The sequence below is a fragment of the Anopheles stephensi genome, chromosome 2 (assembly GCF_013141755.1).
Source record: "Anopheles stephensi strain Indian chromosome 2, UCI_ANSTEP_V1.0, whole genome shotgun sequence".
NCBI classification, from domain to species: domain Eukaryota; kingdom Metazoa; phylum Arthropoda; class Insecta; order Diptera; family Culicidae; genus Anopheles; species Anopheles stephensi.
Window position 1 is genome coordinate 17,720,332 of NC_050202.1, and position 13,555 is coordinate 17,733,886.

Consider the following 13,555-nt stretch of genomic DNA (forward strand, 5'->3'; position numbering starts at 1 on the left):
GGACGAGCACAATCTGATGTGTTAATAAAACCTTTCATACGATTACTCCTACTACTGCTGCTGTTAGTGGTGCGCCATCGTTCCATTGAACTTCAGGTACTTCAGACCGTGACAGTAAATCCAGATTCCGCTTTATTGCGCAATGGACGCTAAACTTTGTACTTACTATGTCTGATTAAAGAAAACAGGGACTGCAAAATAATCCTGCCGCAGCTGATTAGCGTGAAGCTCACCCACAAGAAGTGATACCATCCCTTCGCTCCCTCATCATAGGACTTTGACAGATGTTGTTGCAAACAACACGATCGCTCTCGGTGGTACTGTGGTACGGAAGACATTCCCTGAGGACCCTATGTTCAGAGTCCATGTGTCATGTACATTGTGGTTAAAACACTTCCTGGCAATGGTTCTAATCTTGAGCTTATCAGAATCTTGAGCTTATCAGTCCGAAACTTTTCCATTTGCGCCGCTTGCAATCAGACTGATGGATCTGTGGCTCATTCAAAGGCAAACCAACCAAAAACTAGTGTCTAAGATAAAACACAATCTAAGTACCGAGCACTAATAGTTAACACGCTTTGGGTGGAGAATGTTCGCGTATTCACCTACGCCGCATACAATCATTAAATGATCCAGTAATATTTAATGAACTAATATTGATCGAACATGACATGGCATAAAAGGTTCCGCGACGTTGTCTGCCCAGTGTCCAGGATGGGGATGAGTAAGAAAAAAAAAACCAGACATCCCACACAAAACGTTTGCACAATCAATACAACCTGAAGAGATGGTCTAAATAAACTTATTTCGTCACAGTTTGTAACTCACTTCACCGAACGCACTGTAAAATCGCCGATCACCGCACGGTTCGTATCGATTGGAGCTGATCGTTTGACATCCGGTCGTAAAATTTAACAACAAACTCTTCCTGTCACTCACTCGCCTACTACGGCTTCTAGAAGCACACTACTTACCAATAATGACCACATCCTTGTAGATGGCGTCCTTGTGCAGCAGATTTCCCTTACTGTAGATATCCTTCATTTTGTGATTTTGTATAACCGATTTTCCGCTCCACTTAACAAACACCTAAACGCCGATCTTCCAAACGAACCCGCACCGGTCTCGTCTGGTAGGGCAACGATTTTTGTTGTTGTTGCTTTTGAACACACTAAACAGCCAACTACGATAGAGCGCCAACACACACCACGCGCGCTCTTGCAGTAGTAGATTGCTTTGATCGGGCAGTTGTTGTGCGATTAGTAATCACGCATTCGAAACCGCGTGGTAGAAAGAAAAGCTACAACCGTGTCGCGGCGGAACACCTGCAAACACACGTACACAGCACTGCTTATGTGTATCTTCGCTCTCTCTCTTAACCGCTTCCGAGTATGCCAACTTCACGTCACGACTTCACTAATTGCACTCTAATTTGCTACACTGATCTGTGAGTACTGCTCCCCCTTCACGACGGTATGTAACAGTTTCACCGGCCAGCTAATCGTAGCAATTCCGCTCAAAACCGCTACCACTTGATGTGCCGCTTCTCGAATAATCTTACAAACCACGTTCTCGTGTAACAAGCGACCGCGAATATTGCACGATCGAAGTATCTTGCTCGCAAATTCGGCTCGTAGCTGTAGTTTGTTGCGATCGGAGCAATTTCTTTTCTTTTGCCCGCGATTAGTTTCAAGGGACACACTACTGTTGGTTGGTCGCCCTTACTTATCGCTACGCTAGCCCAAGTCGTACTGATGTGTCGTCCGTGGAGAACTGCGGACGGTGGACGGTCCCTTTATCGCGGTGCTGCCTCCGAGCAAACTGTGGTGAGCGAAGCAATATAGACAGTGCTGCTACTCGACCGAAAACCCTCTCTCCGGGCAATCTTTGAATGGATCTGTGGCGCTGCGGACCGAGTCGCGACCGAATACGTACTGATGGAGCACCGCACGGCGTTCGGTAATTTTATTCGCGATTGTGTTGTGCACCGTGGAACCGCGCGCGGTCGATGCGTATCGTACTTGTGTGTGTGTGTGTTGGGGTGTGTTGGGTGCTTCGGTTTTCCCGCGATTTCATTCACACTGTGCTCGGTGTGGTGAGCAGCACATAAATCCTCCCTTTTGCCCGGGTGTTATAGGGGATGTTGATTTACCCTGGGACCCGGCGTCGGATAGCAGTACGCTCTCTCACTCTCTGGTGGGGCTGTTGGGGCTGCTGCTGCTAATGTGCTACAAAAAATCCCAACACTTGCTGGCTCTCCTATCGTCGTCGTAAGAAACACGCCGTAAAGGGTGGTCCCGTCGCACTCTCTATCTCTCGGAAGTAGTTCGAATTGACCACCGGTCCTTGCTGCTATCCACAATCGTGACACTTCGGGTTGGAGCGATGCTCTCGCGATACCGTTCGACTTCGGTTTTTACGATTTAGCGCGCCAAGTTGGCCGGCTTGCGTACACGAGGCCGCTGCAGCACATGCTCATCATCATCACCAATCATGATGCTGCTGCTGCTGCTGCTACCAGAGGGATGATCACTGCCAACCGCAACTATTAATTAATATCATTACAACCGCTGCGGTTCGGCACATTGTGACGGAAACTACCTCAACGGACCCTTGGGTTTTCTCATTCACCAAACACTTTTTGGCACAACAGAGCAGCCCCGTTTGCTGTCCTGGGCATGCATTTGCAGTTTCGTGTTTTTTTTTTGGTGGCACTCGGTCGACTTGAATATGGACCATCGATTGATGACGTACACGATGTCCTAATTTTTAAAACTGCGTGTACACACTCCCCCACCAGTGCTGGGCGAAGAACGTGCTGATTGGAATCGGTTCACCTGCTATGACGTCATGATTAGCTCGTCGCCCGGAACTTTTTGGCTGGGCTGAGTTTGTCGTTCGTCCGGGGGATTATGCTGCGGCGGGTTTACTATTGCCGCGTCCTGAGATTCTTAGGCTGCGTCTACAAAGCGGGAAATGGGAAAGAGTTTTAATTAGTTGAAAGGCTGAGGAGGATAAGGGCGATAGGTTTTATCTATTTGAAAGCAATCTTAATCCCGGATAATGTGGTTGCGAGAAATGTTTACCAAGCGAATGAAGGATTTAAGAAATTCTGTATAAAACAGTGTAGATTATTTGTTGCTACGCCGTAAACTCACTCCCTCTAGCAACACAACCGATTTAATTACTAAATACTTCATCTTGTTTTAACCTCGTGGCACGATCGAAATCAATTAACACGTTGGCTGCTGTATTGGAGAGCATACCCGCCGCAATGCAAGCAACCCCCAGTTACGATCACATTACGATTAAGTTAACGCGATCTCGTCCTCTTTTCGCTTTTGCCCCCGGGTGTCAGTCCTCAGACACCGAACGATGCCAATACCGGTTCATTGCCTTCAAAGTGATCGCGAATCGACGGGGCAAAAAAAGGGAACAAAAACCGTTCATCGGTTGATAGTACTGATGTGGGGTTTTATGTTTATACGCCGACAGTTCTACAGGGTGACGGGGTACTATTTATGGATGTCCGCTGTTCCGTTGCACTTCTAAACGGAGATGACGACAATCTCGTCCGTTAGCGCAATGGTGTCGTGATGCCGCAGAATCTGCAATTCATTGCAGTTCGACAGGGTGACAAACACTTGCACACACGATCGATCGGATGAGGGCGTTGTGGGGCGTGAAAGAGCACACACCAAGCGATATTGAAATCGATACAATTTGGCTTATATTTACAATTAATTCTTAGTGGAGGAACGGCCAAATACAAACATCAATCAAATGGCGGCCACCGGACGATTGTTATCGGACTGTGGGAGTTATTTATTTATGATCCCCTAAGAACACTTACTGCGGATAGCTTACACCCTGCAAGCATGGGTAGCGATGATGTCAATAAAAAGTAATCGATGAACGGTACAACAATGTGACGGCCAGGTAATGCAGACTCAAATAAAACTCATCAACGCTAATGTGACGTTGGGACTGGTTGAGGTGTGCTATCAATGAGCCAGACTCATTCGCCGATATTGACGATAATCGAAACCGAACCCAGCAGAACCAGTTACAAGAAAATTGATATGGAACGTAGCTATTTGCGCCAGCCAGACAGCCAACGGAACCCCAGCAGTACTTCAATGGGTCTTGTAACAATTAAAACCACTCTGCTCTAAACGCAATGTTTGTCTAGTACTTTGCGGATGCATTCTCAAACACACATCCGCTTCGGTGGTACGGTCCCCGATTGACCCATTTAAAAGTAACGCGCACCCACACTACAGTCAAACCCCGGCGTCCAGAACCATGGACCAACGGGCATTAGATGTTGGCATCGCGAAACAATCTCTAGGTCGAGGTCACCTTATAGCATCAGTCTGCCCACAATCATGGGGTTCGACCTTTGAAAGAAAAGCCCGAAAACGCAGCACTGCAACAACACATTGCCAATATGCTTTGTTGCTAATAGCAGATTGCATTATCAATTATGGTGCTGGCCCCCCCACGAGTGTTCAAATCTTGCGCTTTCGGTTGTTACTTACTTTCAATTAATCTTGAGCAGCATGGCATTACCTAATCTTGGGTTTTAGGAGGTTTCGGAGGAACTCGGTTCGGTCGGACGAAGATGTTGTGTTGGTGTGTGAGTTTTTTTTTTATTGTTTATTATCTGACAAGAAAGCAAAAAGAGTGCAAACATAAAGCGCAAAAAAATACGGTTGATAAGGGTACGCATTCAGTAATGCTATTCCAGGAAATAAAATGAAATTCCTTCTTTTAGGGAAATTTACAAGTGGATTTCATTCATAATACATGGACAGGGATTTTTACTTTATCTTGTCCATGCTCTCTACCTGGAATTTACTCTACCTGGAATAACGTGCTATACTAAAATCGAAATTGATTTATTTTTTTAAATAAAAGTTATAATATTCCAAACAGTCTCATTTTTAAGTTGATAATATTATGCCGCTTGAAAAACATAAACAGATTATTATGTTTCGCATGTTGAGTAATGCTTTTGTTGATTTTTTTGTATGTCCTTAACATAATCTTAACCTTTTCCTTAGGTCCCCCACGATGTTGATAAGAGCCGTCCGAAGCAATTAATGTTGTTTGCCATTTAGATTTGATGCTTTTGTTTTTGTATGTTATCAGCAAACAATGCTGGTGAGCCGAAATTCCCAAAGGGGTTTTTTTTAGTTTAAATTGACTTTTACATAAACTTTTTTTTCCTTCCATTTAAGCAACTAATGGGCAAGGGTAAATATTTTTTTCGAATTGTTTTAATACGAAATATATGCATTAAACAAATACATAGAATGGAACACAACCGGTTTGAAAATTTCCCCCAGTTGAATGCAATATTCCATTGTATGGTTGCAACTCTTCACAACTAAAATGCAATATTCCCATATCTAGTTGAAATAGTCCCCCGAGTAATTCAAAAGGTCCTGTATATGATTCAAAAACATGTGAGTTGAATAATCCAATGAGATTTTTGCTCTACTCAGAAAGGGCAAAACATTTTTCACGGAAATACCCAACAGAAAAACCAAACGAGTTGAGCTGAATGATAAAAAAATTTAAACTAATATTGGCACATGCAGTGAAATTTTTAGTCGTACATTCCTAGCAAATTGCTAGCTGCCTCTCTCATCCCAATGTCACACACCCGTTATCACTGCATGCACGCGGGATTCATTCTGGAAAGTACCATCAATCTTCTTATAATCACCGCACAACACACATTCGGGTAATCGACTGATTCCGGCACCCAAAACAAGAACAAATGTGTAAGAGAATGTAAAACACAAACCATGCTTTAACATGCACCGTCTAGCTCGTTCAGGTCCGGCCTGTTAGCTTACGGCCGTTCAGCGTGCACATTGAACTCTCGTTAAACTCGATGAAACCGTCCTAGACTGACCGCTGCAAGCCGACCCAAATTGCATCGTTGCCGCTGTTGGGGCAGGTGGTGGTGGTTTGCATTTTTACGTGCCCCGTGACCTACACACATTAGTGGCAACGGTCGATTGGTCGGTGCCGGCCCAGCGTAGAACCACAATCAAACCCACAATACGATGGGGCTCGCATCATTACCATGCTTAGCTGGCACGTTGTACACGCATACCGCACCGTCTGTCACCGGTTGGCAGCATCAATTGGTTTCAAAAACCCGAACGCGCGTTCGTACTTCTATTATGCCCTTGAAACCATTTATGTTGTGGGGTGTTATTTTTTTTGTGTGTATTTGCGCTTACCGGCCATTGCACCTCGACTTCGTCTTTCATAAATCTTCTTTGAAGCAGGGTAATTTATCATAGAACCACAAACGGGCAGAAGAGGCGGGCAACCTGGCGGAGAACAATCGAATGTGCAAAACTGGGTACAGAGTGGTGGGGAAGACTAATATGCCGCCAGCCACCTTCTCGTTTCGTATTTCGCCCTATCCATAATGTTCGCGGTATCCATGCGGAAACGAAAGATTTAATAGACGATAGCGCAAGCTATCAAACATCTATCAAGGTGCCTTATGGAGAGGCAAATGGAGGAGGTATAAGGTCGGAATCGGCAAATGACAATTGATTGCTGTTAGGCACTGATGTCCGAGGGTGTAGAGGACGGCCACGAATGCATCCGAAGGTGCAGTGGAACAAACTAGTCAATGCAATAATAGTGGCTAGAACGTGACTAGGCAAAACCCCGACCCGTACCGTGATAGCGTGACTAATGGACGTCCCCGATGGAAAGCCCGCGCATTGGGACGTAGATAATCGAGGCAGAGAAGACCCCGCCGTAGGGGCGATGGGGACAGAACTCAGAATGTGATTAAAATTTGTTACGCGACACAACAACCACCCGACAGCTGTGCGCCCTTGGCCCTTTAGACTGGTGTAAAGCGAGGTGTGAGTGAGGGTTTTGTTCAGGAATATAAATATTGTGTTTGAACATTGTACAACACGATCGAAAGTGAGGTGATCAAGCAGAGAGTATATTTCGGGTTTGAAGTGATAAAAATATTACTTGCTGTCCTTTAAAATAGCGAAGACAGTTGGAAGTCCTCAAAAAAAGATCATTGAAGCTATATTGTTCAACTTCAGGCATTAAACCCAGGTGCCTAGTCAACTACAACGAGGAAACAAATACATCGAGCCTATTATGTCTAGCACGCTTCTACTCAAGGACGGCAATCGTTTAATGTCAGCAATCGCCCTCACGATTTTCTCTACGTGTTCCACCATCTCTTCGGTATGCTACAAATCTAAGCGAAAGCCACAGTACAGTAGCAGTTCTGCATTTAATTAGTTTCCTCATTCCCTCGGTGGAACCGCTTTTGTAGCGGACTGCGATTTTAATTGGAAAGCCTACTGTACCGATCTCATCTTCACGGCCTCTACCCTACAAACATACACACAAACAGGCTAATCTTGGCAGGTAAAAGAGCACCCGTGACACGCGAGTAGCCAGCTATTGCTCGTGCCACATCAACCGACCAACTGCAGGGGGACGTTTCGATCGTATCCGATATTCCAACCCAAGAGTACATATCCTGCGCCGGAACGAATGCATTCGTTCCCGCATCGTTCAAGTGCACTTGCTCGCTTTTACGTCATACGTGCGGCTCGACCTCAAATGTCTAGCACTTCGTTCAAGTATTTCGCACGTTTGCAGGCGGTTCACTAGACGACGGTGTGGAAAGATGATTCAACAGCGCCAACAAGGACAAGCATAAACGGGTTCGTTCCGCTCTTGTGGTTGCGGCGATCCGGGCGGCAGCCACGACTATGATGATGATGATGATGATGACAGGCAAATAGAAAAGCGGCGTGATGCGGAGGCACACAATAGTAAACATTTTGGATGAAACAACATGACCATCAGGGTGGATGTGGAGCTACGGCTTTAATTTTAAAGTGAGCGGATGAGAACAAGTCATCTCCTGCTAATAACAACAAAAGTCAATAGAAGTTGACAAATCATATTAGAAGAATTAATTCTCTTCGAATTCTCTTGAAATGGACTTTCATTAGCAGAGATCTAGAACGCAAAGAAAAGCGAATCCTTCAGAAATTGATTGTAAGAGGGAGGACCAAATCATCGTTCACAGAGATCTAGAACGCAAATAATGACGAGTCATCCAGAAATGGACCGTAAGATGCAGGGTATAATAATTGGAGCAGCAGTATGGATTCTGTATGCTCAGAAGGATGTTTGGACCCGTATGTGTGTAAGGTCAATGGAGGAGCCACTACAATGGCGAGCTATACGATGATCTCACCATCGTGCAGCGAATTATACTCGCTAAGTTCCGGTGGTCACATCATGAAAATGATACCGGACGACCCAACCCGTAAAGTCCTCTTAAGCCGTCCACACGGACAAAGGAGACGTGGTAGGCTAAAACTGAGATGAAGTGATGGCGTTGAAGCGTCCGCCAGAACGGCCAGTATTATCGGTTGGCAGGCAAAGGCGCTGGACCGTGAGCGGTATCGAGGATTGTTGCAGCAGGCCAAGACCGCGAAGCGGTTATAGCGCCGGATAAGTTAGTAAGTCCAGTCCGGGGGGCGGTCCGGTGGCCGAGGCGATATCGGCGCCGGTCTTCACATGGCAGGACCGGGGTTCAAATCCCATCCAGAGACCGCCTCGCCGTACGCAGAGCTGACTACTTTGCTACGGGTAGAATCAAGTCACAGAGTGCCAGAAATGGCAGGCCGCGACCTCTCGAGGTTGTAGTGCCAAGAAAAAAAAAGTTAGTAAGTAGAATGGATTCCGTATCAAATTAGCACTCCTGTTAAGAGCTCGAATAGATGACGCACAAAGCAAGGCAAAAATTTCGAAGAAACTCTCACGAAACTAAAAGCCTTTAAATCGCAGATCAAAAGTACAAAGAATTTATTTTTGATCCTGATCACATCAGTACGGAGTTTTAAATCCTGGAAATGTACTATCCTAGATTTTTACTTGGCATATCATATACAATATTTTTTCTCCAGGTATAGGAGTAATATTGGCAAGAATAACTTAGAGTTGACATAAGTTCAACTAATAGAGACCTGGAACGTAAAGTAGTCTAGGCTGTAGGATTCAATGCTTCAAATTAAGTTTAGTTATCTATTCACCTGTTTGAAATGTCCCAAATCCCCTAATATAACTGCGGTCAAACGTCAAACCTACCAAAGCACCGAAATATGATGAGTCAACCATGCCAAAACATCGAATCTTACGAAACCGCAGTTCACCTCCCCGTACAATTCCCACCGGGCGGGCTGTTGTAAAAACGGGTTCGATTTGCATGCAAATTCTACTTTCCGAGCCTCCGTAATCTCCATATTGGAGACGCCTTAAACCGCATCTCATCATCGTGCATTCACCGGCCACGTGCTCCACAAATCACGTTTTTCTTATTCTCACCCGGTACAACAAATGGCGACCTTATGCCTTCGTTGCTTGTTTTTTTGTTCTTCTCTCGTTTCGAAAGATAAAGTTAGTCATCCCAGGCCCCGTACAAAAATCCTTCCCGTTCATTCTATGCAACCGGTTTAGGCACACACAAATTTAGTAGTTAGCAACAGCCACAAAAAAGGAGGAGGAACAACAAATCGGAACCAAACGACTTACATTTTTTTTAAGATAGCAAGGAAGTCAACCGAGACATATTGTCAGCGCTGGTCTGGCTGCTGCTGCCATGGTTGGTACGTTAGCATTTCCGACCGGGTTAAAGTGAGATAGATTACGCTTGGAGCGAAGATAAGCAGCGACACCGACAAAGGCAGCAAAAAAAAAAAACTTTCGCCGGTCGAATTATTCAAATTAAACTTCCCGCGAGTCGATCGAAGCGGGTCGAAAGTTGGAGAAACAACGATAAAAACCAGCTTTCCGAAGCTGATGGTGGTGCCGGCCAGAAACGAAACGAGTTTTTCTCCAATTCCTTCCACCGGTTCTTCATTAACCCTCCTCCCAAAAATGGCACTACACACACCGCCCGCTTAGCGTAGTAGCGTATCCGTGCAGGGAAGGGAGCTGCAAAAGATTCTGCAAAGTCATTGTACCAGAGGACCCAGACCGCGAATACTGGTAGTGTTTGCAATAAGAGCAACAGACCTTGAAGCTGCGCCTGGGAGATCCCCAACGATCGACGTAACGAAGGGAAACGATCAAACAAATATGCCTTCTCATCGTTCCGCAGACCTCGCCTGAAGATGTTGAGAGTGGTGGGTATGAAGGTGAACCGGTTGAAATCATGGTTGATGGAGCCTTTTTTTAAGCCGACTGAGAATGACCAGGTTCGGGGTTGTTCCCTTTTTTTTCTACGTTTGCCTCCCCATCGCGTATAAAAATGCCGGGACCGGTTTTGATGAGTGAGTGATTTGAGTTTTGCACATTTCTTCAAGGCAGTTTACGATGCAGTATATGATTATTATTCATTCTGTTGTGGCGTGGCTTTTACTGGTCTTCAGTGACCGATTTTGATCAGCCACGATCCTTTCCTGTCTGCTGGTTGCTCTGGGAGGGGGAAACAAATTGAACCATGCCCGGGTCAAGAAAGGCGTTTCTTCTTCCTTCTCTTCTGTGCACGAGAATAATGTAAGGCAAGGTGCAGAAATTATGAGATATTCAGCAAAGACTTGATTTCATAGACCTAGACATGGAAGATGTGTTGAATATCTGGGTATGCTCTGTAGTTTTCACACTCTTCAAGCATTATCGATATTAACCTGCACGCCTCATTGATTGTTTATTTCTGATCTTCAATTATCCATAGCCGAGCAGTCAGTCATGATCGTGATCATGAGATGAGCTCGATCATCTTATCATAAGAGTACACCATCTAGACATCATATTAACCCAGACTGGAAGTGTTGTTGAAGTACTATCTTACCGACTATGCTATCCACAAGATATGCTCAGAAAGCCCCATACATTTGGATTAAAAAATGTAGTAGATTTTAAATGAATACAAACAGAATGCTTCACCATGAAGTATAAGGATTTAGGTAAGGTACTTCTCTCTCTCTTCTTGGCCTAACGAACTCTTAGGTCATGCCTGCCATTTCTGGCTCACTAGAACACACACTACTACACACTAGACTAGACACTAGAGACTAGGCACACTAGACTTAATGTGTGTGGAAGGACAATGGAGAAGTCACTACAATGACGAGCTTTACGAGCTGTACGATGGAGCTCACCATCGTGTTGCGCATAACACTCGCCACGGTGGTCTAGTCATGTAATGAGAATGATACCGGACCGGACAAAGGAGGCATGGTAGGCCCATACTGTGATGGAGTGATGGTGTTGATGCGTCCGCCAGAACGGCCGGGATAATGGATTGGCAAACGAGAGCGTTAGACCGTGAGCGGTATCGAGGATTGTCGCAGCAGGCCAAGATTGCGAAGCGGTTGTAGCGACGGATAATTATATTACGTTCAAATTAACATAAAGTCTTTCCTGTGTGTAGAAGTCCCTTAAGCCTGAGATACATGAGGTGAGGTGAGATAACCGGTGCTAGCCGGTTTCAGCTTCTAAGTAAATAAATCTGATTAAGGAATCACATAGAAACTCAACTACCCTCTACCCTGTCAGTGACACCTATTTAACCGCAACTATTTTCGTTCTGAAGCACTCCTCACATCTAGAGACACACACACAAATTTTTAAAAGGTCACTCATATCGATTGAGCGTGCAAAAGAGATCCCCAGCAAACAATAAACAGTGAGTCAAGCTGACCGACCGACCACCCTCCAATTTCCTATATAACTGCCACACACCAAGCGCCAAACCCCGATTTGTTCGTGATGATCGAAAAGTTAGCAAAGAACCAAACCAACACTCCCTACCTAGTCATCTCGGTGGCGCTTCTTCCGTCCACCAGATGCTGTGACGTGTGACTCACGATGTTGCCGTGAATCTTGCCACTGCCACACCGGTTCAAAGATAAACCTAAAACACCCCCCCCCCCCCCCCCCCCCCCCGAAAATTGAAACACAAACGACAAAAGCGCAACGCTTCCCACTACTGTTCACACTTGTTGAATTTCCAGAAATACTTTCGCCCGAGGACACTGCGAACGGTACACGCACACCCACACCGCGCGCGTTGTTTTTTGGGGTTTGCTAGCAGAAGCCGAGATTGCTTCTCAAGAACCAAAGCAAAGTTGGGTCTATTTCGTTTGGTTCCAAGTGTGCCTGTCACCCGACAAGAGAAGAGAAGTCCCCTAACGCCGGCTTGTCTCGCAAGGTAACGTTGGAGAAGTGGTACCGCACGTCGAAGATCTAACGTTTCTCCAACGTAGAATTTCGACCTACGGTCGTGAACGTGTATGGTATATGGCACGTTTCTCTATCGGAATGTACCTGGGAGCCGGACTCGTCGGGTCGGGTAGGTAACCGCCACTTGAACGCGCGCTGCTCTGTCGTTCGGTTTATTGCTGTTGCTATTTAAAAATATTTTGAAATAATGTGCGGACCTAAGCAACTGTTTTCGTGGACAACCTTTGCCGACCTTTTGCCATGGACGTGTGTGTCTTGTTGGGGTGGGGAATTCTAGAGGACCAGCAACCTACTGTTTGTGATGAAGTTCATTCCGCTGCACAAGGTAATGACTTTAACATGTTTAACACGGAAGTACTCACAGCATAGTTTGTTCAAATTATCGAGACACCGATTACTCCTACCTCCACAATGCCCATACACACACGCAAGGTCACGTTTCACTTGCTTTACGTGGAAAATCTGCTTTCCCTTCGGGTACTCGACGACTATTCAACCCTAAACGTTACTAGCACACTGCGCGCCGCTACTGCTGCAAAACGTCAGACTTAAACGACGTTCGACAAATGACTGGTACTACGGCACAACACGGTAGACACAAGTTGTCGAAGAAGGGTGTGCGCGCTTTTTTTTTCATGTTTCCCTTAGTTTAACGCGCTTACGGCTGCAGAACAGGCCGTACGGTTCGTGTCATCATCGGTCACAGCAAAAACATTTGTAAAATAACCGACTTCTTTTTCTTCCACGCGATGGACACTAACCGGGGGGGGGGAAGTGAGGCGCGTAAGGTGTGACATGAAAAGGAAATGTATTGGAAGAAAATGTAAACAACGATGTGAAGGAAACGAGTTCTTCGTTGTTAAATAAGGAAATGGAAACTAAAACATATTCAATCTAGAGATCTCTATATGGATCGAATCTGATATGGAATCTAGTTTTCCAGATATTCTGTGTCACTGGAGCACTTGAAGGGTGGGGGGGGGGGGGGGGGGGGTAAGAACACATCTCCCACAGCTAAATCCACATCCATTAGCCTAATGCTCTAGACAGCATCCTACTAAACGTGACCACTAGACTGGGAGTGCACGAAATGGTGCCGCATACACTGCGTCCAATTTCTATAGAGCCACTCGAATTTTTAGAGTGCTTATGGGATATCACTTCGAGAGAGCTTGTTTAAAACGGTGTAATACAGAATTAAAAGAGACATCTGTAACATTCCTTTGAAGTTAAAATTTTAAATTACTAAGTACTAAAATTTGGGTTAAATAAAAAAAAACTT

At 45.4% G+C, this 13,555-nt stretch overlaps 1 protein-coding gene across 2 annotated transcripts in view; it reads right to left on the minus strand.

Moving 5' to 3' along the window:
* Positions 1-13,555, minus strand: part of LOC118507248 (oxidative stress-induced growth inhibitor 2-like) — a 38,913-nt gene that overhangs the window by 9,062 nt on the left and 16,296 nt on the right. Inside the window, exons 1-2 of one of the 2 annotated variants that reach the window (XM_036045531.1) lie at positions 12,636-12,769; positions 975-2,962 (exon numbers count right to left, since the gene is read on the minus strand). In XM_036045531.1, coding sequence (XP_035901424.1) covers positions 975-1,044 — 70 coding nt within the window. In that variant the 5' untranslated portion in view covers positions 1,045-2,962; positions 12,636-12,769. Of the gene's footprint in view, positions 1-974; positions 2,963-12,635; positions 12,770-13,555 lie in introns of those variants that run through there. The other variant, XM_036045529.1, reaches the window with a different exon arrangement.